This window comes from Geotrypetes seraphini, chromosome 7, assembly GCF_902459505.1.
Source record: "Geotrypetes seraphini chromosome 7, aGeoSer1.1, whole genome shotgun sequence".
Classification (NCBI taxonomy): domain Eukaryota; kingdom Metazoa; phylum Chordata; class Amphibia; order Gymnophiona; family Dermophiidae; genus Geotrypetes; species Geotrypetes seraphini.
Window position 1 is genome coordinate 83,557,744 of NC_047090.1, and position 22,004 is coordinate 83,579,747.

General features: G+C 43.3%; 1 protein-coding gene across 10 annotated transcripts in view; it reads right to left on the bottom strand.

Moving 5' to 3' along the window:
* HECTD1 (HECT domain E3 ubiquitin protein ligase 1) overlaps nt 1–22,004 on the bottom strand; it is a 365,311-nt gene that overhangs the window by 305,019 nt on the left and 38,288 nt on the right. For all 10 annotated transcript variants that reach the window (XM_033952151.1, XM_033952152.1, XM_033952156.1 and 7 more), the window contains exon 3: nt 6,802–7,036. In XM_033952151.1, coding sequence (XP_033808042.1) covers nt 6,802–7,036 — 235 coding nt within the window. The remainder of the gene's footprint in view (nt 1–6,801; nt 7,037–22,004) is intronic.

The following is a 22,004-nucleotide window of genomic DNA, read 5'->3' on the forward strand; positions in this document are numbered from 1 at the left end:
ATCTTTGTTTAACTCCTCTCTTCAGACAAAAATGCTCCGATAATGTATTATTAATATATAATCTGGCTGAAGGGGAACTATACAAGGTTTGAATCAATTGAATAAATCTGGACCCTATTCCAAACCAATCCATTGCTTGGTACATAAAAGTCCATTCTACTTGATCAAAGGCCTTCTCTGAATCCAAAAAAAAGGTCACAGCGAGTTCGGGGACAAGGCCAATCACCGCCCCGTGGAGCGGTGAATGGTAGCACGGGACGGTGAACAAGTAGTGAACACGCGGTGAACGAACGTCCGATCCGGCAGCCCACTCTCTCCCGCTGGCCGTCCATGTATCTCCCTCCCTCCTTTTCCCTTACCTTTTCTTCTTGAAACTGGCGATTTCTATAAGGCTACGAGCTGTATTACAGCAGGAGCCTTGAAGTCGCGTCGCGTTGCCTGCTGGAAAAAGTCTCCTCTGACGCAACTTCCTGTTTCCGGTTGCTTCGGAGGAGACTTTTCTAGCAGGCAACCCGACACGACTTCAAGGCTCCAGCTGTAATACAGCTCGTAGCCTTATAGAAATCGCCAGTTTCAAGAAGAAAAGGTAAGGGAAAAGGAGGGAGGGAGGGAGCTGCTGGACTGCGTGAAGGGTGCTGGGGATGGAGAGGAGAAGACGGGGACAGTGATAGGGCGGTGAAAGAGACAGCAGGGATGGTGACGGGGCGATGAAGGGGACGGCAGAGACAGGGACATGGCAGTGAAAGGACCAGCGGGGACGGGGCGGTGCAGAGGATGGTGGTCCGGGAACGGGACGGTGACAGAATTTTTCCCCGTGTCATTCTCTAATCGTGCCTAACTAACTTATTGCACTTCTTCAAAGGAATTAACAAACGGATGGACCAAGGAGACCCCATAGACATCATAAACCTAGATTTCCAAAAAGCCTTTGACAAGGTGCCTCATGAATGTCTACTCCGGAATCTAAAAAAACATGGGGTGGACGGAGACGTACACAGATGGATCAGAAACTGGTTGGCGGGTAGGAAACAAGAGGGTAGGGGTAAAGGGCCACTACTCGGACTGGAGGAGGGTCACGAGTGGTGTTCCTCAGGGCTTGGTGCTCGGGCCACTGCTATTTAATATATTCATAAATGATCTAGAAACAGGGACGAAGTGCGAGATAATAAAATTTGCGGATGACACCAAACTATTTAGTGGAGCTCGGACTAAGGAGGACTGCGAAGAATTGCAAAGAGACTTGAACAAACTAGGGGAATGGGCGACAAGATGGCAGATGAAGTTCAACGTTGAGAAATGTAAAGTATTGCATGTGGGAAGCAGAAACCAGAGGTACAACTATACGATGGGAGGGATGTTATTGAATGAGAGTACCCAAGAAAGGGACTTGGGGGTAATGGTTGACATGACAATGAAGCCGACGGCACAGTGCGCAGCAGCCGCTAAAAGAGCGAATAGAATGCTAAGTATAATCAAGAAGGGTATTACTACCAGAACGAAATAAGTTATCCTGCCATTGTATCAGGCAATGGTGCGTCCGCATTTGGAGTACTGCGTCCAATATTGGTCGACGTACCTTAAGAAGGACATGGCGTTACTCGAGAGGGTTCAGAGGAGAGCGACACGTCTAATAAAAGGGATGGAAAACCTTTCATACGCTGAGAGATTGGAGAAACTGGGTCTCTCTTCCCTGGAGAAGAGGAGACTTGGAGGGGATATGATAGAGACTTACAAAGTCATGAAGGTCATAGAGAGAATAGAGAGGGACAGATTCTTCAAACTTTCAAAAAATATAAGAACAAGAGGGCATTCGGAAAAGTTGAAAGGGGACAGATTCAAAACAAATGCCAGGAAGTTCTTCTTTACCCAAAGTGTGGTGGACACCTGGAATGCGCTTCCAGAGGACGTAATAGGGCAGAGTACAGTACTGGGGTTTAAGAAAGGATTGGACAATTTCCTGCTGGAGAAGGGGATAGATAGAGGATTACTGCACAGGTCCTGGACCTGTTGGGCCGCCACGTGAGCGGGCTGCTGGGCGCGATGGACCACAGGTCTGACCCAGCGGAGGCATTGCTTATGTTCTTATGGATCTTTGTAAAACGATATAGGCGCCTCCAGCTTTTCTTTTATATGCTCTTGAATTTTAGGCCCATTAATTGAATTCGGAAAATCTCTTCCTTCATTCTCTTTATTTGAATATAGCTCAGAAGAGTACAAAGCTTTATAATAATTCAAACAAAATGCTTTAAAACATCCGCTACGTGGGTCTAAATCTTACCCTTTTTTCCTTGATGGCCACAATCTTTTCTCTTCTCCTTTTAGCTTTAAAGATAATTAGCCAATACTCTACCTTCTTTAATCGAGTTTCCATAATACACTGCCTGCTGACAAAACAAATCTTTCCTAGCCAATTGTGAGCAAATCTCAATATATTTGTATTTAGCCTTCAACAGGGCAGTCAATGTATCTTGTTTCCATTTTAAAGCCAATTGTGATTCTAAAGCAGAAATAATTTATTCTAAATTGGAAAACTCTAATCCAGTGTTCTTCAACCATGGGTTTATGGTCTGCAGAAATTTTCTGCCAGTCCACAGCGCTGGCATGTCCATCAGGTCCAAAAAAGCGTTCTTCAGCTGCCAGTCTATGGAGCAATCAAGGCAGCGTCTTCAGAGGTTATCTGTTTTCTGGTAGGAATAAATGTTAAAAAGCATACAGTGTGTTTTATGTATTTTAATTTTGTGGTTAACCATTATATGTTGTTAATACAATTATATTGTGTGTGTATATATGAAAAATGAATGGAAAAAATGGTGTTACGGGAGAAAATATCTTTATTTGAAGGTGCCAGAAGTGGTGGACTATACTTGCCCAGGACTGCAGCATTCACCTAACAGCTTGAGTCAGAGCGTCGGGAGCGGATCTCTGCAGGCACTTGCGGGGGGAGGCTGCCCTGACGTCACGCGGGTCCTTTCATTGCCAGTGAAAGGGACGCCGCGACTGCACTCCCCTGGAGAAAATATCTTTATTTGAAGGTGCCAGAAGTGGTGGACTATACTTGCCCAGGACTGCAGCACTCACCTAACAGCTTGAGTCAGAGCGTCGGGAGCGGATCTCTGCAGGCACTTGTGGGGGAGGCTGCCCTGACGTCACGCGGGTCCTTTCATTGCCAGTGAAAGGGACGCCGCGACTGCACTCCCCTGGAGAAAATATCTTTATTTGAAGGTGCCAGAAGTGGTGGACTATACTTGCCCAGGACTGCAGCACTCACCTAACAGCTTGAGTCAGAGCGTCGGGAGCGGATCTCTGCAGGCACTTGCGGGGGAGGCTGCCCTGACGTCACGCGGGTCCTTTCATTGCCAGTGAAAGGGACGCCGCGACTGCACTCCCCTGGAGAAAATATCTTTATTTGAAGGTTTTGAAGGTGCCAGAAGTGGTGGACTATACTTGCCGCAGCACTCACCTAACAGCTTGAGTCAGAGCGTCGGGAGCGGATCTCTGCAGGCACTTGCGGGGGAGGCTGCCCTGACGTCACGCGGGTCCTTTCATTGCCAGTGAAAGGGACGCCGCGACTGCGGCGCGTGGCCGCAGGGCGTGGCCAAAGGGGCGTGCCCTAAGGGACCAGCCCCTTGGGAGCCCCTTGGAGACTCTGGGAGACAAGGAAGCAATACTAATTGTATGTATTTTTGAATTACTATGGGGAAAAGAAAGGGGAAACCAAAAGTATCAACACCTAATTTGCCTGGTCCCATAGAAAGACACCTTGTTTCAACCAGTGCCTTGGGCCAGTCAGGGAGTTGACTCGCTATCAGGGGCATCTCTTAGTCCCCCAGGAAGAACTCCACCGCCTCCACCAAATGTTCCAGTAGGTTTGGATCCTAATTTAGGTTCCAGTTCTCAACCTGTTGGAGTACCTGTGCAACAGGTGTCGTCCTCATTAATCTATGGGGCCATACCTAAAGCTTTATCATTCCAAGATGAGGCTTTATTTGCAAGAGACTCCCAGGTAGAGCCACAGGAGGTTACGCTTAAAGATTTATGGCAAATAAATATTAGAATGGAGGGGTTATTAAAGTCAGTGGTGACTCAGGATGTAAAATTCTCACAGGAGGTGATTGAAAAGTTGGAAAATGTGGATTCTAACTTGAAAATTATGGAAAAATGTATTAGAACAACTGAGTCTCATGTGGTTACACTGCAAGCTGTGACCTCAACAACAGTTAAAGATTCTCATATTACTCATATGAAATTTGAGAAAATGGAAAATTTTCAAAGGGCAAAAAACCTATGGTTAGTTAATTTCCCAAGAACTCAATTATTATCTCCAGAAATATTGATTCGGAAATACTTTAAGGAAATATTGGGATTAACTGACGTAGAGAATTTGCCCATAACTAATTTATACTATATTCCCCAGAGAAAGAAAATTTCCACAGAAATGGGTGTAGATCAGTTGGAACAAATTGATTTTGATTTAACTGGTTTTTTGGAGGATTCTCAAGATAGAATTCAAACTAGATCTCCCCTATTGATAACATGTGCAAGAGAAATAGATAAATCTTTAATAATGAAAGCTTATTTTCGGAATAAGCAAGTGAAATTTTGTGGCAATAATGTATTGATTTTTCCAGATGTGGCCCAAGCCACGCAATTGAGGAGAAAAGCATTTTTAGCTTTGAAATCAAGAGTGTTGGCTTTGGGAGCCACTTTCTATTTAAAATTTCCTTGTAAATGCTTAATAAAATTTAAAGATATTGAATATGTATATTGGGACTCGATTCAGTTAGAACAATTTTTACAACTTAATGAAGTTAGTTAGACATCATCGATTTAATATTTGGAGTTTGTATTGATGCACCATTAATGTTGATCTTTGTTCAAGGATTATATTGATGATTGATTTGTTTAGATTACTAGGATATTTTCTCCCATTTATGTGGACTTGAGGAGTTAGTGAAATGTTTTAATAATAGTTATGGTTCTGTTTTTTACTTGTGATCTTCCTTCCTTTATTGTTATCTGTATAAATGATAATGATGTAAAATTTGATAAATAAAAAAAAAAGAAAAAAGAAAAAGAAAAAATGGTGTTACAATTAGTACTATTATGTGGGCGGGGTCTGGGGCAGAGATTGAGTGGAGATGGACACGATTTAGCCCAGTGTTCTTCAACTGCCAGACCGCAGACCGGTGCTGGTCCACAAAATAATTATTTTATTTCTGCCGGTCCATAGGTGTCAAAAGGTTGAAGAACACTGCTTTAATCTAAGTAATTTTCTATCATGCGCCGAATATGAAATCTGCCCTCCTACAGTTGCCTTAAAACAGTGTCCCATAGAGCTTCCAATGAGATCTCTTCCGAGGTAGAGTTGAAAATACTCATTCATTTTTATTTGAATTTCCTCAAGAAAGTTTGAGTCTGCAAGCAGTGTATTATTGAACCTTCAAACAGGTTTATAAGAATCTTCTTCGGTGAACTGATATTCTATTTTTTTTGTTATTTTATCATTTATATTCTTTTACAAGTTGAATGAACAATACTTGAAAGGAAATATTACAATTTAATAAGGAAAAAATAATAAAATTATGAAATAATTCCACACTAATAACTATAATTAAAATCCACATTAAAGGGAGAGAGAATCAACCTTTTCCAAGGGTAGTTGGATTCCAAGAAACAATAATGAATTGATCAAATCACAGAGTGCAGCTGGATTCAATTAATGGCCTGGTTGGGAGATTCCATGGAAGTCTCTGGAATTCTTGTAGTTGCTTTACCTTCAAGAAAAAATTGCAACTGATCGGGTTCATAAAAAATATATCTATTATTCTGATAAGTAATGCAACATTTACAAGGAAAACGTAACTGAAATGTTGCTCCCAAACTCAAAACTGATTGACGGTAAGCCAGAAATTTCTTACGTCTGGCTTGCGTCCATTTCGATACATCAGGGAAAATTGAAATTTTATGTCCATGAAATTCCACAATATCAGTCCTATAAAATAGACGTAGAATTGCATCCTATCTTGAAGAAAAGTTACCAATAAAGTGGCTCTGACCAAAATTTCCTCTTGAGATGTCTCCAGCATACCAGTGAGATCCAATTTTTCTGGTATTGCTTCTCCTTTTAATTTATTCACTTTTGGAAGATTCAAATAATATAACTAAGCACATTTGCTTTTTAAATAATATAATATAACTAAGCACATTTGCTAGTGCACCTTAGTAGACATACACCAGAGTATCTGTTGGAGAAGTAGCACTTGAACTCTGGATTGCATGGTACTCAGAATCTTGCCAACTAACACATGGGGGATCTACCAAAAGGCAACATTCTAACCAAGATGAACACACTGCTACTTCCATATGTGCTCTTTAAATATTATGCAGCACTCCAGCTTCTTTAAAAAAAAATTATATTACACTGATAATGTAAACTCACTGGCTCTTACCAAAAGCACCTTGTCTTCCAACAGATCAGGCATATGGAAATTAGCTACTGACAATTTTAAAGTAAGCGTTCTGCTGTGAACATTTAGATATGACTATACAAGTGCTGCCTCTAAGTCAACTAGGATTTCCCAAAAGAACAAGAACTCACCTAACCTCTCCAACAACCCCAAAAACTTTAATTTCATGATGTAGCTGGATACCAGCATGAAAATAGAAGTAACAATTTCAACTAGATTCTCCTGTACAACAGTAGCCAAACTTGCTTCAACTGATCTTCATAAAAAATTGAACACAGTAAAATGGCTACATCATCACATATCTATAAATGTCTGCATTTCTAGCAATACCTACTTTCACACATTGCTCAGCTAAATCTCTGCTGGTTCTGTTGTTAAGTTCAACTACCACCAGTCTGTTACACAGTGCTTTAATGGCACCATCCACTCCCACAATTCTCCGAGTACACTCTGCCGATACATCCAAGTAATATGTTATGGCACGAGCAGTCACCTCCAACACATTGTCTGGGGCACTCTCATCCAAAAATATCTTACAGAGAGCTGGTAAGAAAGTCCGTGGGGGACATCTGCAAAAGAAGACAGACACCATCATTAGACAAAACTTTTTTTTTTTTTTTTAAACTAGGCTTATATGAAAATTTTGTTACAGCGAGGATGTTATCTACAACAACAAACTAAACAACCATGCACTTATATTTTGCTATATGTTTTGCCTTTGTGACTAGTTTCACCACCCAAGTTGACAGCTGTATCATGAACTTGCAGCAGGTGAAAGGCAGCAAAAGAGGGAGGTAAAGAAACCACTGAAAAAGGTTAAGTACTGTTAAAAATCATCAATATTATGCAGCAGTCATGTAGCTCCAAATCATGGATGTCAAATATTTACCAGTTCTGGGGTGGCAAGATATCCTATTAGAGAGCATTTTCTAGGCCAGTTTCCCAAATGGTGGATCATGACCCCAAACAAGGTCACAAAATCAGGAGATAGCGGATGTTGTGGATGGACAGACTGGATGGGCCATTTGGCCTTTATCTGCCATCTGTTTCAACTGTATGTTTCTATTTGGTGCTGCAACTTGGTTGAGCGCTAAATAGGCCAGCATTATCCCGAGATCACCATGGATTACATACTTTCGGGTTATGAAGGATGGTCAAGTGCTACTCTAAGCTGCAGGTGGAAGGTTAACAGCTTTTGTCAAAGCAGAAATACTAATACAGATACTGTCCATGAACATACAGTACATAGCAAGTCTAAACAAACATTTTGGAAGGGAACATAATGACCTTATAACCTGGTAGAAAAATGCATTAACAGTGTTTGTTCCATATATCCACACATACTACCCTACAAGCCATAAGAAAAATATATTTCTAGACATTCTTAGAAAATAAAGAATAAAAAAAGAACAATGGAATATCTTGGTACGATTAGTGTCTACTCCTATGTATTTAGCAGTCTTAAATAATTTAAAGCCCTGATGAAAATCTGCCTTGAAAAGCACACACCAAATGAATTGGTCTCACCTCTTAAAATGTACCAATTCACATGGCAATTGGATAAATTCAACAATTTCCAGTGCTCTCCCCAGACATCGTTGCCAGCTGGGTGACACAAAAGGGTAGCTGGATGGGGGAGGGGGGAGTACTCCACAGAACAACAACATTTTTTGCCAGGTGGTCAGTAAACTCAGCTGGATGCACACCCATTTAAAAAGTCCCGGTGAGAACACTGAGAGGGTAATTCTAAAACTGGTGTTTACACTTAGATGCCGGCAGGCACCCTACCGGCACCTAAGTTAATTGAAGAAGATCATTAGAAATGGCAAAAATTGGTGAGGTTGAAGCCTGCTGGCACCCAAATAAAAGGCGCTGGAATTGCGCCTACATAGGCATTTTGAGCCACTGAATGCCAAAACATGCGTGGCCAACACCGGAAGTGGCATTAGCAACCTAAAGTGCCTACATAGGCGCTATTCATGCAAAGATAGGCACCAAGTTTCCAAGTTTCCAAGTTTATTAGTTTTTAATATCCCGACCATCAAACAATTGTCTGGCCGGTTAACAATAAAATTAATAAAGAGTTTAAATGTAGTAGAATGTGCATAAAGATGTCTAAAATTAAACATAAATGACAAAGACTTGACATACTGGAGTGTGAGGGCAATAGGGGAGGAAAGGGAAAAAGTTACATTGTATAGATGAGATGGAAAGAGTGGGGGGGATTGAACGAAGGGAAGGGGGAGCGTTAAAATGATGGATCCTTGCCTGATGAAAGAGAAAAAAAAAATAAAAAAAATTTAGGTTTGATTAAATGCGTCCCGAAATAAGAAAGTCTTTAGATTGGTCTTGAATTTAGCTAATTGTTGTTCGTCACGGAGGTATTGTGGTAATGAGTTCCATAATGTAGGGGCGGTTATAGCGAAATTTGTTTTGCGAGTATAATAGAAGTCTTTTAGGGACGGAATATAGAGAAGTTTTTGGTCTGATGATCTTAATGTACGAGTGGAACTTTGAGGTATAAGGAGTTTGTCGAGAAATGTAGGTTGATATAAGAGTTTGATTTTGAAAGTGAGTAGAATAATTTTATAAGTGATACGGTGGGAAATGGGAAGCCAGTGGGCTTCCTTTAAGAGAGGAGTGACATGATCAGATTTGCTTTTCTTATAGATAAGTTTTATTGCGGTATTTTGTATCAGTTGAAGGCGTCGTAATTCTTTTTGAGGAAGGCCGTTAAGGAGAGAGTTGCAGTAGTCTAGGTGAGAAATTACTAAAGAGTGGGTCAAGATGGTAATAGAGTCGGTATTCAGAATGGAAATTAATGATCTGATGATGCAGAGTTTAAAGAAGCAGACTTTTACGACAGAGCTAATATGATTGTGAAAGGCGAGATCTCTATCAATAATGACGCCAAGTAATTTAATTTTAGATTCCATATGTAGTGGGATGGATTTAATAGAGATAGTTCCTAGTAATGATTCGGATTTTTTGATGGGAAGTAGGAGCCCACAGGATTTGTCAATGTTAAGTGAAAGTTTGTTTGTGTATAGCCAATCGTTTATGTTATCCAATTTATTATTTATGTCTTTTATGTCTGAGATGTTAGTGGTGTTAATAGGGTGAAGAAGTTGAATATCGTCTGCATAGGCGAAAATTGTAAATCCTATGGATTGGGCTAATGTAAGGAGAGGAGAGAGGAATACATTGAATAATAATGGAGATAGTATTGAACCTTGTGGGACTCCGAAAGTTTGAAATGTAGGCTCAGAAAACCCTGGCCTATACTTCTGATGCCTATCTTTCCCATTAGTATGATTCTGAAGCCAGCGCCAATGTGTGACTGACACATGATCAGCTGCCGCCAATACTGGTGCCAGTTACAAAATGCCTGAGGCTTTTCTCTGCCTGATGGTGCATTTTAAAGCCAAGATCCAACTATAAGTACCATGTCACTGGAAAATGACCTCTTATATAAAGCTGTTAAAAAGCTTCATCAATATTAGGCAGACCTCCTATACAAAGGGATGGCTATAAAAGAATTGCAAAGTCAGAACAATCAAAACTGGATGACCAAGAAAAAAGGAGGAGACTGATCAGGGGGCAACAGAGGCCAATGGTGACTATGAAAGCACTATAGGCTTCCATGGCACATGTGACAATTAATATCCCAAGTACTCCACAAATCTGACATAGTGAGTGTGTGAAGAAAAAAGCCACTATTCAAGAAAAGGGTAAAGGGCAAAGCGAAAGGAACTTCTGTACTGCTTTTTCTGTGTGATCTACATCAGGGGTGCCCAATAGGTCGATCGCGAGGACTCACTTTGCCTTGGCGATCTATCGGGCAGATCAGTCTTCCTCTCCTCGACATCAATTCTGCCGTCGGAGAGGAAGTTCAGGCCAGCCAATCGCTGCCTGGCTGGGCGGAACTTCCTCTCCGATGGCAGAATTGACGTCAGGAAGAGGAATGCTGGTCGGCCCAAAGCAGGGAGAGTATGGGGCGGCGGCAGCGGCTTTGGGGCCTGTTATCCATTGGTGGCGGTTTGGGTCCTGTTCCCCGATGGCAGCGGCAGTGGCTTGGGGAAGGGCAGGGAGAAAGAAAGAAAGGGGGCAGGCAGGGATACAGAAGGAAAGAAGAGAAACAGAAAAAAAGAAAGGGGGCATGAAGAGAGAAAGAAAGAAAGGTCAGGGAGAGAGGAAGAAAAAGTTGGGGGTGGGAATGAGGTGTGGAGGAGAGGAAGCATACAGGCTGAAAGAAAGATTGGATGCACAGTCAGAAGAAGAAAGTGCAACCAGAGACTCATGAAATCACCAGACAAGGTAGGAAAAATGATTTTATTTTAAATTTAGTGATCAAAATGTGTCTGAATTTATATCTGCTGTCTATATTTTACAATATGGTCCCCTTTTACTAAACCGCAATAGTGGTTTTAAGCGCAGGGAGCCTATGAGCGTCGAGAGCAGTGCTGGGCATTCAGCGCAGCTCCCTGCGCTAAAAACTGCTATTGTGGGTAAGTAAAAAGGGAGGGGGGTGGATATTTGTCTATTTTTGTATGTTGTTACTGAGGTGACAGTGCATAGAGTCATCTGCTTTGACCTCTTTGAAAAAACCCCAGAATAGGAATGATAATTAACAATTCTATGCGTACAGTGTGCGTTGTGGGTTTTTTTTAATTTTATTGTTGGTAGATCAATTTGACTTGGTCATTTTAAAAGTAGCTTGCGAGTCAAAAAAGTGTGGGCACCCCTGATCTACATGATCAAAGCAGTTTACGTATTTTAAACAGGTACTTATTTTATACCTGGGGCAATGAAGTGTTAATTGACTTGTCCAGAGTCACAAGGAGCTGCAGTAAAAAAAAAAAAAAAAAAAATCAAACTCACCTCAGGGTACTGAGTACAGAATGGCATGGTGACTGTAACCCGCAGCTAGCCTTGGGTAACCCGCCGAAACGGAGAGGAAAAAAAACTGGTTGTTGCGGGTACGGGGACAATGCATTCACCGCCCTGTGGAGCAATTAATGGCCTTGTCCCCACAATAAAGTATCTGCCACGTTGCTTCTCTTCCCACCCTTCCTAGTCAGCAGCCCTCTTTGCAATCGCGACACTTGCTCCCTCCCGCAGACAGCAAAAAAAAAAACAAAACAAAAAAAACCAACAAAACCCACTCCCCCCACAACAACCCATCCAGGCATCTCTTCCCCTCGTCGGGCCATCTTCCTCCCTTTCCCTCACCTTCGCAGATGTGCTCTTCACTTTCTGAATTGTCTGCGTGTGGTAACCATTCTCACAAGTCCTGCACAATTGCCCCAAAGCTTCACCTCTGATGCACTTCATGTTTCCGCCTGGGCAGCTTGCATGAGAGGAGAAGCTTTGGGGCAGTCGCGCGGGACTAGTGAGAATGTTGCAGCGTCCAGACACCTCAGAAAGTGAAGAGTGCCTGCGAAGGTGAGCAGAAGGGAGGAAGGTGGCCCGATGAGGTTGAAGGCACTGAAGGGAAGTGGAGGAGAGGGGAGCAGACGCTGGATGGGAATGGAGAGAAGAGAGAGGAGCAGATGCTGGATGGGAAGGGAGAGGAAGGAGCGAGAGAGGGAGGAGCAGACACTGGCTGGAAGGGGAGAGAGAGGGGAGCAGATGTTGGTTGGAAGGGGGGAGAGAAAAGGAAGCAGATGCTATAAGGAAGTGGGGAAGAGAGAGAGAGAGAGGAGTAGACACTGGATGGGAGGGGAGAGAAGAGAGAGGGCAGAACAGACGCTGGATGGGAGGGGAGAGAGGGAGGAACAGATGCTGGATGGGAGGGGAGAGAGTGGGAGGAGCAGACGTCAGAGAGAAGGCTTCCAGATCAGCCACAGGAGGTGCGTAGGAGCCGCTGCCCGCGGCTTTCAGCGAACACTGCAGCAAGACGGAGGAGGGAGCCGGCAAGAATGTAAACATCCGGGGGCAGCATAGGAAAACGCTGCATCGCCCTCGAGTGGGGCCGCATGGGCCACGGGTTGGACACCCCTGATCTAGATGATATCATTGAATTTAAGCAGTGGATTCACACTGATCAGGATACACTGGAAACTCAACAGTTATCCATAGAGGACTTCACTTCCGAATTAATTGGAAAAATTTCTAATTTGGCCAGCCACCATTTTATTTCCAAATACCAAACTGCTTATCTGAAGGAACTGAAAGCAAATATAAAGGAGGGGCATGCTATTGTTTTGATGGACTTCGCTGAAAAGTATTCCTTCATTGTTCAGGATGCAGTACAGGGGGCTTCACTGTGAAAATAGCCAAGCAACATTACACCCCTTCGCTGTCTACTTCTGCAATTCTGATATCCAAAGCCTATGCATATGCATGATCAGTGACTACTTGCGTCACGATATTTACACTATATAATAGTCAATTAGCATATGTTAAAATAAATGGGCTTTATTCTCCTACATTTGAACTTCAGAGAGGGACAAGGTAGGGGGGGACCATTGTCCCCTCTGATTTTTGCGTTAATTATTGAACCTCTGGCACAGAGAATTAGACAATCCCAGATGAAAGGTCTGAGGGTGGCGGGTGAATAACAAAAGTTGTCCCTGTTTCCTGATGATATATTGGTTATTGTTGAGTCTTCGGAGTTGTCCTTGACTGCCCTTAAGGATATTATGGGTGAATATGGTTAGTTGTCAGGATTTAAAGCTAATCTATCTAAGATGGAAGTGATGAATATATCAGCATCTATGGAGAAGATTAAGGAATTACAGAGATCAGTGTCTTTGAGATGAGTAAAGGGACCTATTCGTTATTTAGTAATAATTTTGGAAGCAGATTGGACACTCTTGTTTCAGCAGAATTATATACCATTAGTAGCTAATATTCAGAAAGATTTAGAAAAGTGGAGTAAGATGTTTATCTCATGGCTAGGACGTATGGAAGTGGTAAAAATGATGATTCTTCCTAGGTTTCTGTATCTATTTCAAGTATTACCGATAGAAATTCCAAAATTGTATTTCCAAAAATGAAACAGTATGATAATGAGATTTATTTGGGGTGGAAAGTGTCCAAGGGTTGGAAGATGTGCAATGTTTAAGTCTAACGCGGAAGGAGGACTAGGTTTACCTTCTTTGGAGAATTATTACAGAGCTGCTCAGTTGAAAGCGATAGCTGAATGGCATTCATATCCACTTAAATTATGGGCAAGGGTAGAACAAGAAATGTTAGAAGGGATAAAGGGTATTATAGATTTGAAATATCTACCATGTAAAAGAATTAATGAATTTAAGTAATCCTTTCAGTAAATGTTCTATGGGAATATGGAAAAGTGTGGGGGAAAAAAACTTTTGGGAAAAGAAAAAGGTATTTATTTTTCTCCTATCTTATATATACAAGATTTTATATCGGGTAGGAAGGGGGGAATTTTTAAGAAATGGGAGGCAAAAGGGTTGAGGTGTTTTGGCCTTTGTAGATTTTCAGGATCAATATAAATTGGAAGCGAGAGATCTGTTTCCCTATTTACAGGTAAAAAATTATATTATGACATGTAAGAGGATGGGAAAAGAAGTTTTAAATAAATCTGAATCTGAAAAGGGGTTAGGAAATCCAGTTGCAAAAGGGTGTATTTCTTGGTTATATAAAATTATACATGATGAAAAGAAAGTGAAAACATCATATATGAAAGCGTGGGGAAAATGATTTGGGGAGGGAATGGTCAACTGATGAATGGGGAGTAATTGTATCACATCTTTTTCATATAGCTAGTGCTGCCACTTTGTTGGAAAATGCTATTAAAACTTTTAGTACAATGGTACTCCGGTTCTAATTAGTAAATGTGCTAAGGAGGAAAATGATGCTTGCTGGAAAGGATGTGGTGAAAGAGGTGCATTTTATCTTATGTGGTGGGAATGTCAAAAGGTCCAGAAATATTGGGAGCTAGTATTTTATTATATGAGTAAGTTAATCCAGATCCCTCTTGATACGAGTGCTGAAAGGGCACTGCTGGGAGTTGGAGTAGAGGGTTTATCATCCTCACAATCTAAACTTATGGATTTGGCTTTTATAGCTGCTCAATTGATATTGGTTCAGCAATGGCGTACTCCAAATATACTCACAATAAGAGATATGAGAGATCGTATAGGAATAGTGTGTGAAAAATATAGATTATCGGCCTTTTTAACAAATCAACGGGCGAAGTTTAAAGAAATATGGGAGAAATATATTGAATTGGAAAAAGAGGATTTTTGAAAGATTTAAATGGTATTTTATCCTATCCTTTTGAAAAGAGGGTACAGGCCTCTTGGGGGGGTGAGGGAATGGGATTGTTTTAACTGTTTGTATGACAAGATGTGCTATCTTACTATTTTATTACGGTTATGAACTATGCTAAAATGTAATTTATGTCTTGTATTGAGATTATATATTCTTTTGTTAAAAATTATTAAAATAAAGAATTTAAAAAAAAAAAAAAAAGGAAAGTTGACTCCCAAAGATTGAAGAAGGGAGCTTGCCCTTTGGGTCACTATCAAACTCTCCTGTCTGGAAGACGCCCAAATCAATCAGTCGTCTGGGTAAGGATGTACCCCAATCCCCACTTTACGAAGAAATGCTACCACTACTACCATCACTTTTGAAAATGTCCATGGTGCCGTGGCTAGGCTAAATGGCATCGCCCAAAACTGAAAGTGCTGCCCGAGGATAACAAAGCAAAGATACCACAATGCGGTGGCCAGATGGAAATATGCAAGTAGGCTTCTTTGAGATCAAGCGCTGTTAGGAACTCCCCCGGTTGGACCGCTGCAATAACCAATCTTACAGTTTACATGCGAAAATGTCCAACGCTGAGAAACTAATTGACCCGTTTGAGATCCAGCACCGGTCTGACGGATCCTCCCTTCTTGGGCACTATGAAGTAAATGGAATATCTTCCCTGACTCCTTTGTCCCGGAGGAACTGGAACTACTGCCCCGAGTTCCAAAAGAAGCTGAAGGGTGACTTGCACAGATTCCCACGAATGGGGACACCAAGAAAGAATCTGCGACGGGAGAGGAAAATTTTAATTTGTAACCTTCTCGAATAATATCCAATACCCATTGATCAGACATTATCTTGACCCACTATGTCAGAAAGGAAGACAATCGCCCCCTATGGTCACGGCAGAGGGAGCCAATACCCCGTCATTGAGTATTATGTACTGCTGGGGTACGGGCTGGTTGAGCGGTTGGGGGTTTTACAGGAGAAAGGAATTCTTCTGAGAAATCAAGGCCTGAAAGGAAAGGACGAACTGTACGAAGGCGTAAAGGACAGTTTCCCAGGTCTTCAGGGGGAAGTTACTTTTTCAAATTTTGCTTAGCTCTCTTGGTCAGCCTCAGCTGGATGCTCAAGTAGCTAAACGTCGCAGACTGTTGCCCACGGATGGAGGGGACCCTGCATCGCGGGCAGACAAATTCTTCAAGGGTCCCTTAGGCTTATCTTCCCGCAAGCTCCGAGTTTTAGAATCACCAAAATCTTTCACCAATTTTTCCAAATCCTCACCAAACAAGAGACAACCCTTAAAAGGGAGCCTCACAATTCATAGTTTGTAAGCCGCATCCGCCGCCCAATGGCAGAGCCACAACGATCTGCGAGAAACTACAGAAAGACGTTTTGCAGAAGCGCAAATAATATCATATAAAGCATCCACTAAATATGCTAAACCCATTTCCATATCTGCAAATTCAGATGGCAATGTAGTCTTTTTGGTCACTGCAGCCACCAGAGCGTCTACCTTTGGGAATTTAAACCTCTCTAGTTCCTCCTGTGCCACTGGGGACAACTGGCGCATAGCTTTTGCTACCCGAAGGCCTGCCTCTGGCGCGTCCCATTGAGCAGCAATAAGCTCTTGCATGGCCTCATGAACAGGAAACATCTTAGGTGATTTCCCCGTACCCGCCATAAGAGGGTTAGCCGCCCCTGTTATCTGTGGATCAACCTGAGAAATATTAAGACCTTTCAACACCTTAGAAATAAAAGATGATAATTCCTCCTTATGAAAAAGACATAGTGCTGTGGGATCATCCACTTTTCTACCTAGCACATCATCTAATTCCAAATATGCCACTTCTCCTTCCTCCAAAGATTCTGGGAGAACCAGAGAGAGACTGGAATCCGATGGAGGGTCCCCTCCATCCGTGGGCAACAGTCTGCGACGTTTAGCTACTTGAGTATCCAGCTGAGGCTGACCAAGAGAGCTAAGCAGAATTTGACAAAGTAACTTCTCCCTGAAGTGCAGGCTGAGAGCTCTGCAATAAAAAAGCCTTGTGCAAAAGCACAACAAACTCCGGGGAAAACAGCAGTTGCAGTGACCCTGCCGTTACCGCTGACACGTTCCCTGTCACTAAAGTCGACATATTACTTTGAATAGAAAATGCTCCCAGCAGTGAAAAAACCCCACCATCGACAACCGGAGTTCCCTGAACCGCTGACGAGCCTTGTGCCGAATCGAGTACCGCTGAAAGAGCAGCCGTGCATCTTTCAGGCAGGAAATTGCCGAGTCATCCGTAACCATGTTTAGCTCTTCCCCTGAACCATCAGCGCAACCAGCTGAACATAAGCCCGATGGTATTCACCACTTTCTACAGCGCGAACACTGCTTTACAACCTCACACACCGCACACCAAAGTCTGACGGCAAAATCCAGCAGACAAAACTAACAACAACAAATTAACACTGCTTACCCAAACTGTGCAGGATGTTTTAGCTAAAAAAAACAAGGAAGGCAACCAAGTCACATCAAGGTCTGTGAGGGGGAAGCTCAAAGTGCCTAACTTGGCTCACAACTTGCAAACCAAATATAGTGTAATATGTCAAAGAACATGTCACATTATATGATGTTATAGGGTGCTCTCAGTGTGAACCCTCAGTGATAGGAGCACAGCTCCGACACTTCACTTCTGGGCCAAGGCCATAAGCCTCCACCCGCACACCATCATCGAGCGCCCTGTTTGTGCAGAAATCAAACCAATCAACAATCAAAGTGAGTAAATGAAACTCAACACAAGCAACCTGAGCGACCCCCACACAAACCCTGCCAGCCAAACCCCCTCAAAAAACTCACGCAAAATCACAAACAAAGTCAAAAACCATACCTGGCCTCCAACAGAACACAAGCAGAGAGTGCTTGTGTTCTGTTGGAGGCCAGGTTCCTGAAGAAGGGCTCCTCCCGAAACCAGCGCGGTTGAACCTCTCCTCCTGGCGCGGTTTTTCCGTTTGTGTGACAGTTTTGGATAAGTATTGTTTCTTTTGGACATGTTTTTCACTTTTTGGTATGGTTTTTGACTTTGTTTGTGATTTTGCGTGAGTTTTTTGAGGGGGTTTGGCTGGCAGGGTTTGTGTGGGGGTCGCTCAGGTTGCTTGTGTTGAGTTTCATTTACTCACTTTGATTGTTGATTGGTTTGATTTCTGCACACACAGGGCGCTCGATGATGGTGTGCGGGTGGAGGCTTATGGCCTTGGCCCAGAAGTGAAGTGTCGGAGCTGTGCTCCTATCACTGAGGGTTCACACTGAGAGCACCCTATAACATCATATAATGTGACATGTTCTTTGACATATTACACTATATTTGGTTTGCAAGTTGTGAGCCAAGTTAGGCACTTTGAGCTTCCCCCTCACAGACCTTGATGTGACTTGGTTGCCTTCCTTGTTTTTTCTAGTTTAGGATTTGTTTGGCAAATTAGGAGTGTGTTGTTGTTGGATGTTTTAGCTAAAGCAGGAGTTGTAGTCTGTTTACACAATAAAACACAGCTACACTAAAATCAGCTTCCCTGTTTCTTTTTTTTTTTTAAAGAAAGAAGAAAATATAGGGACTGGAATACCCCTCACTGCCTCTGAGGAGAGGGTGGGGAAGGGACCTGGGGGGGGCCCAGGTATAACCCCTAAAGTCAGCACCGTTCAGCCAAACACCCCTGTCTCACTGAAGAAGACCCCAAACAGGAGAATAGACAACCATAGACAGCCAGAAACCAGGAGCTAGCTGGATAGCAACCATCTGCCTGCTAGAAATAGAGCATACTGAAGTAGCAGGAGACATGCCATCCAAGACAACCACCTGTTAATCAGTTCTCTATCTCCACCTACTGTGTGCTAGCCCACTAGTCTCTGGATTCATTTGCTGCTGTTGCTACGGAAGCAAAATTTACAGACCCTGTGGAATCCATTCATGAACACTGATCGATTCAAATGAGATACTAACTGTGCCCCTCACAGTTCTATTGAGCTCAAGTCCAGAGCTATGGTTGGAATGCTTCAAGGAATGGTTTCTGTTAAGTTCTGATGGCACTGATTATATGAAGTGGTATGAGGAGTCTCCAGGGCACATATTGCATTAATTTTATGTGGATAGAAAACACCAAGGAAGCAGAAAACTACAGACCTGTTAACCTAGTTTCAGTAGTGGATGAGGTATTGAAAGCATTAGTGAAGTACAAAGCTGTGCAGTACCCAATAGCAAATGGGTTACAGATCACATGGAACTTTTTCACCTAGGGAAAAATGTTGCCTATTAAATCTGATTCATGAGAAAATGACCAGCGTTACACATCAGTCAGGAGGTTGCAGCAAGAAAATGTGGCCTAACTAGATTTCAGTAAGACATCCAAGTTTCCAAGTTTATTATATAATTTGATTAATCGCCTATCACAATTTCTAGGCGATGTACAGTTTACATAAATAATCAAATATAGGGAACAGAACAGACAAACAATATTCAAATCAAATTAAAATACTAAATACAAACATTTCTATATATAGTTTAACTTATACATATAATATCAAGGCAGAGGGTAAAATTATTAATGGGTTACAATCCATATTAATTTAAATAACGTTTAAGGAAAGAACAATAGGAAGGGCGCCAGTCAAAGAAAATTATAAACTGTGGGAGAAACTGGTTGAACAGCAGGACAGAGACTTATTGTTATTACAAGGGAATTTTTCAAGTACCTTTCTTATTTCTAATCTTAATGTATATTTTCTGTAAACCGCTTAGAACCTAACGGATGTAGCGGTATATAAGAAATAAATTACATTACATTACATTACATTACAATCCTCTGATTTAGAAAGGTGATAATGATATGAGAAGACACCAATCCTTTTTGAACAGAAAAGCTACAGTTCAAAAAGAACACTCCAGAAGGTGTCAGGTTCCTCAGAAGAATTGGACTAGACCCCAAAAACGTTCTGTTCTCGGAGTCACAAAAAAGCACAGTTACTTAACCGTAACAGGTGTTATCCAGGGACAGCAGGCAGATATTCTTAACGCATGGGTGACGTCACCGACGGAGCCCCGGTACGGACCTTTTTAACTAGAAAATTCTAGTTGGCCGCACCGCGCATGCGCGAGTGCCTTCCCGCCCGACGGAGGAGTGCGTGGTCCCCAGTTAAGATAAGCCAGCTAAGAAGCCAACCCGGGGAGGAGGGTGGGACGTAAGAATATCTGCCTGCTGTCCCTGGATAACACCTGTTACGGTAAGTAACTGTGCTTTATCCCAGGACAAGCAGGCAGCATATTCTTAACGCATGGGTGACCTCCAAGCTAACAGAGAGGGAGGAGGGATGGTTGGCCATTAGGAAAATAAATTTTGTAACACAGATTGGCCGAAGTGTCCATCCCGTCTGGAGAAGGCATCCAGACAGTAGTGAGTAGTGAACGTGTGAACTGAGGACCAAGTGGCAGCCTTGCAGATTTCCTCGATGGGCGTGGAACGGAGGAAAGCCACAGAAGCAGCCATAGCTCTGACCATGTGGGCCGTGACAGCACCTTCCAGTGAGAGACCGTCCCGAGCATAACAGAACGCAATGCAGGCAGCAAGCCAGTTGGAAAGCGTCCGTTTAGAGACAGGACGACCTAGACGGTTAGGATCGAAGATCAGAAAAAGCTGAGGAGACGAGCGGTGAGCCCTGGTACGGTCAAGGTAGTATGCAAGGGCACGCTTACAATCCAGCGTGTGCAACGCCTGTTCCCCAGGATGAGAATGGGGTTTAGGGAAAAAGACAGGCAACACAATGGACTGGTTGAGGTGAAAAGCCGAGACCACCTTGGGGAGGAATTTAGGATGGGTACGCAGAACCACCTTGTCATGGTGAAAAACAGTGAACATGGATCGGCAACCAGTGCATGCAGCTCACTAACCCTCCTGGCAGAGGTGATGGCAATGAGGAAAAGCACCTTCCATGTTAGAAGTTTGAGCGAAGTTGTGGCAAGAGGCTCAAAAGGGGGTTTCATGAGGGCTGATAAAACCACATTCAGGTCCCAGATGACAGAAGGAGGCTTCAGAGGTGGTTTGACATTGAAGAGGCCTCTCATGAACCGGGAAACCAGAGGATGAGCCGTGAGAGGTTTTCCGAGGATAGGCTCATGAAACGCAGTGATGGCACTGAGGTGGACTCTGATTGAGGTAGACTTGAGGCTAGCATCGGACAGAGAGAGCAAATAGTCCAGTACAGTTTCCACCGCCAATGAGGTGGGATCGTGATGATGCAGGAGACACCAAGAGGAAAACCGGGTCCACTTCTGATGGTAACATTGGAGAGTGGCCGGTTTCCTGGAGGCATCCAAAATGCGACGGACAGGCTAAGACAGATTATCTGGAGAGGTCAGCCCGAGAGAAACCAAGCTGTCAGGTGGAGCGAAGACAGATTGGGATGTAGTAGAGACTGATGCTGCTGTGTAAGTAGAGTAGGAAACACAGGAAGAGGAATGGGCTCCCTGGAGCTGAGCTGAAGCAGGAGGGAGAACCAGTGTTGGCGAGGCCACCGAGGAGCGATGAGAATCATGGTGGCCCTGTCCCTGCGGAGTTTGTATAACGTCCGCAACATCAGAGGGAGTGGAGGAAAGGCATAGAGGAACCGATCCGTCCAGTCGAGCAGGAATGCATCTGGGGCCAGACGGTGAGGAGAGAAGAGTCTGGAACAGAACTGGGGCAGCTGATGGTTGTGAGGAGCTGCAAAGAGGTCCACCTGTGGAGTGCCCCAGCGAGCAAAGATGGAGCGGAGTGTTGGGGGGTCCAGAGTCCACTCGTGAGGTTGAAGGATGTGGCTGAGATTGTCGGCCAGGGAGTTCTGTTCGCCCTGGATGTAGACAGCCTTGAGGAAGAGACTGTGGTCCGTGGCCCAGGTCCAGATGCGGAGAGCCTCCTGACAGAGGAGGCGAGATCCGGTGCCGCCTTGCTTGTTTATGTAGTACATGGCGACTTGATTGTCTGTGCACAGGAGAAGAACCTGAGGGCAGAGAAGGTGCTGGAAGGCCTTGAGAGCATAAAACATGGCTCCAAGTTCCAGGAAATTGATGTGATGTTGACGCTCCTGAGGGGTCCAGAGTCCCTGGGTGCGTAGATCTCCCAGGTGAGCTCCCCATGCATAGGGGGAGGCATCCGTGGTTATGATCATGGAGTGAGGGGGTAGATGAAAGAGTAGACCCCTGGAAAGATTGGAGGAGTTCAACCACCATTGAAGAGATTGCTGAAGAGACGATGTCACAGAGATGGGATGAGAAAGAGGATCCGTGGTCTGTGACCATTGGTTGG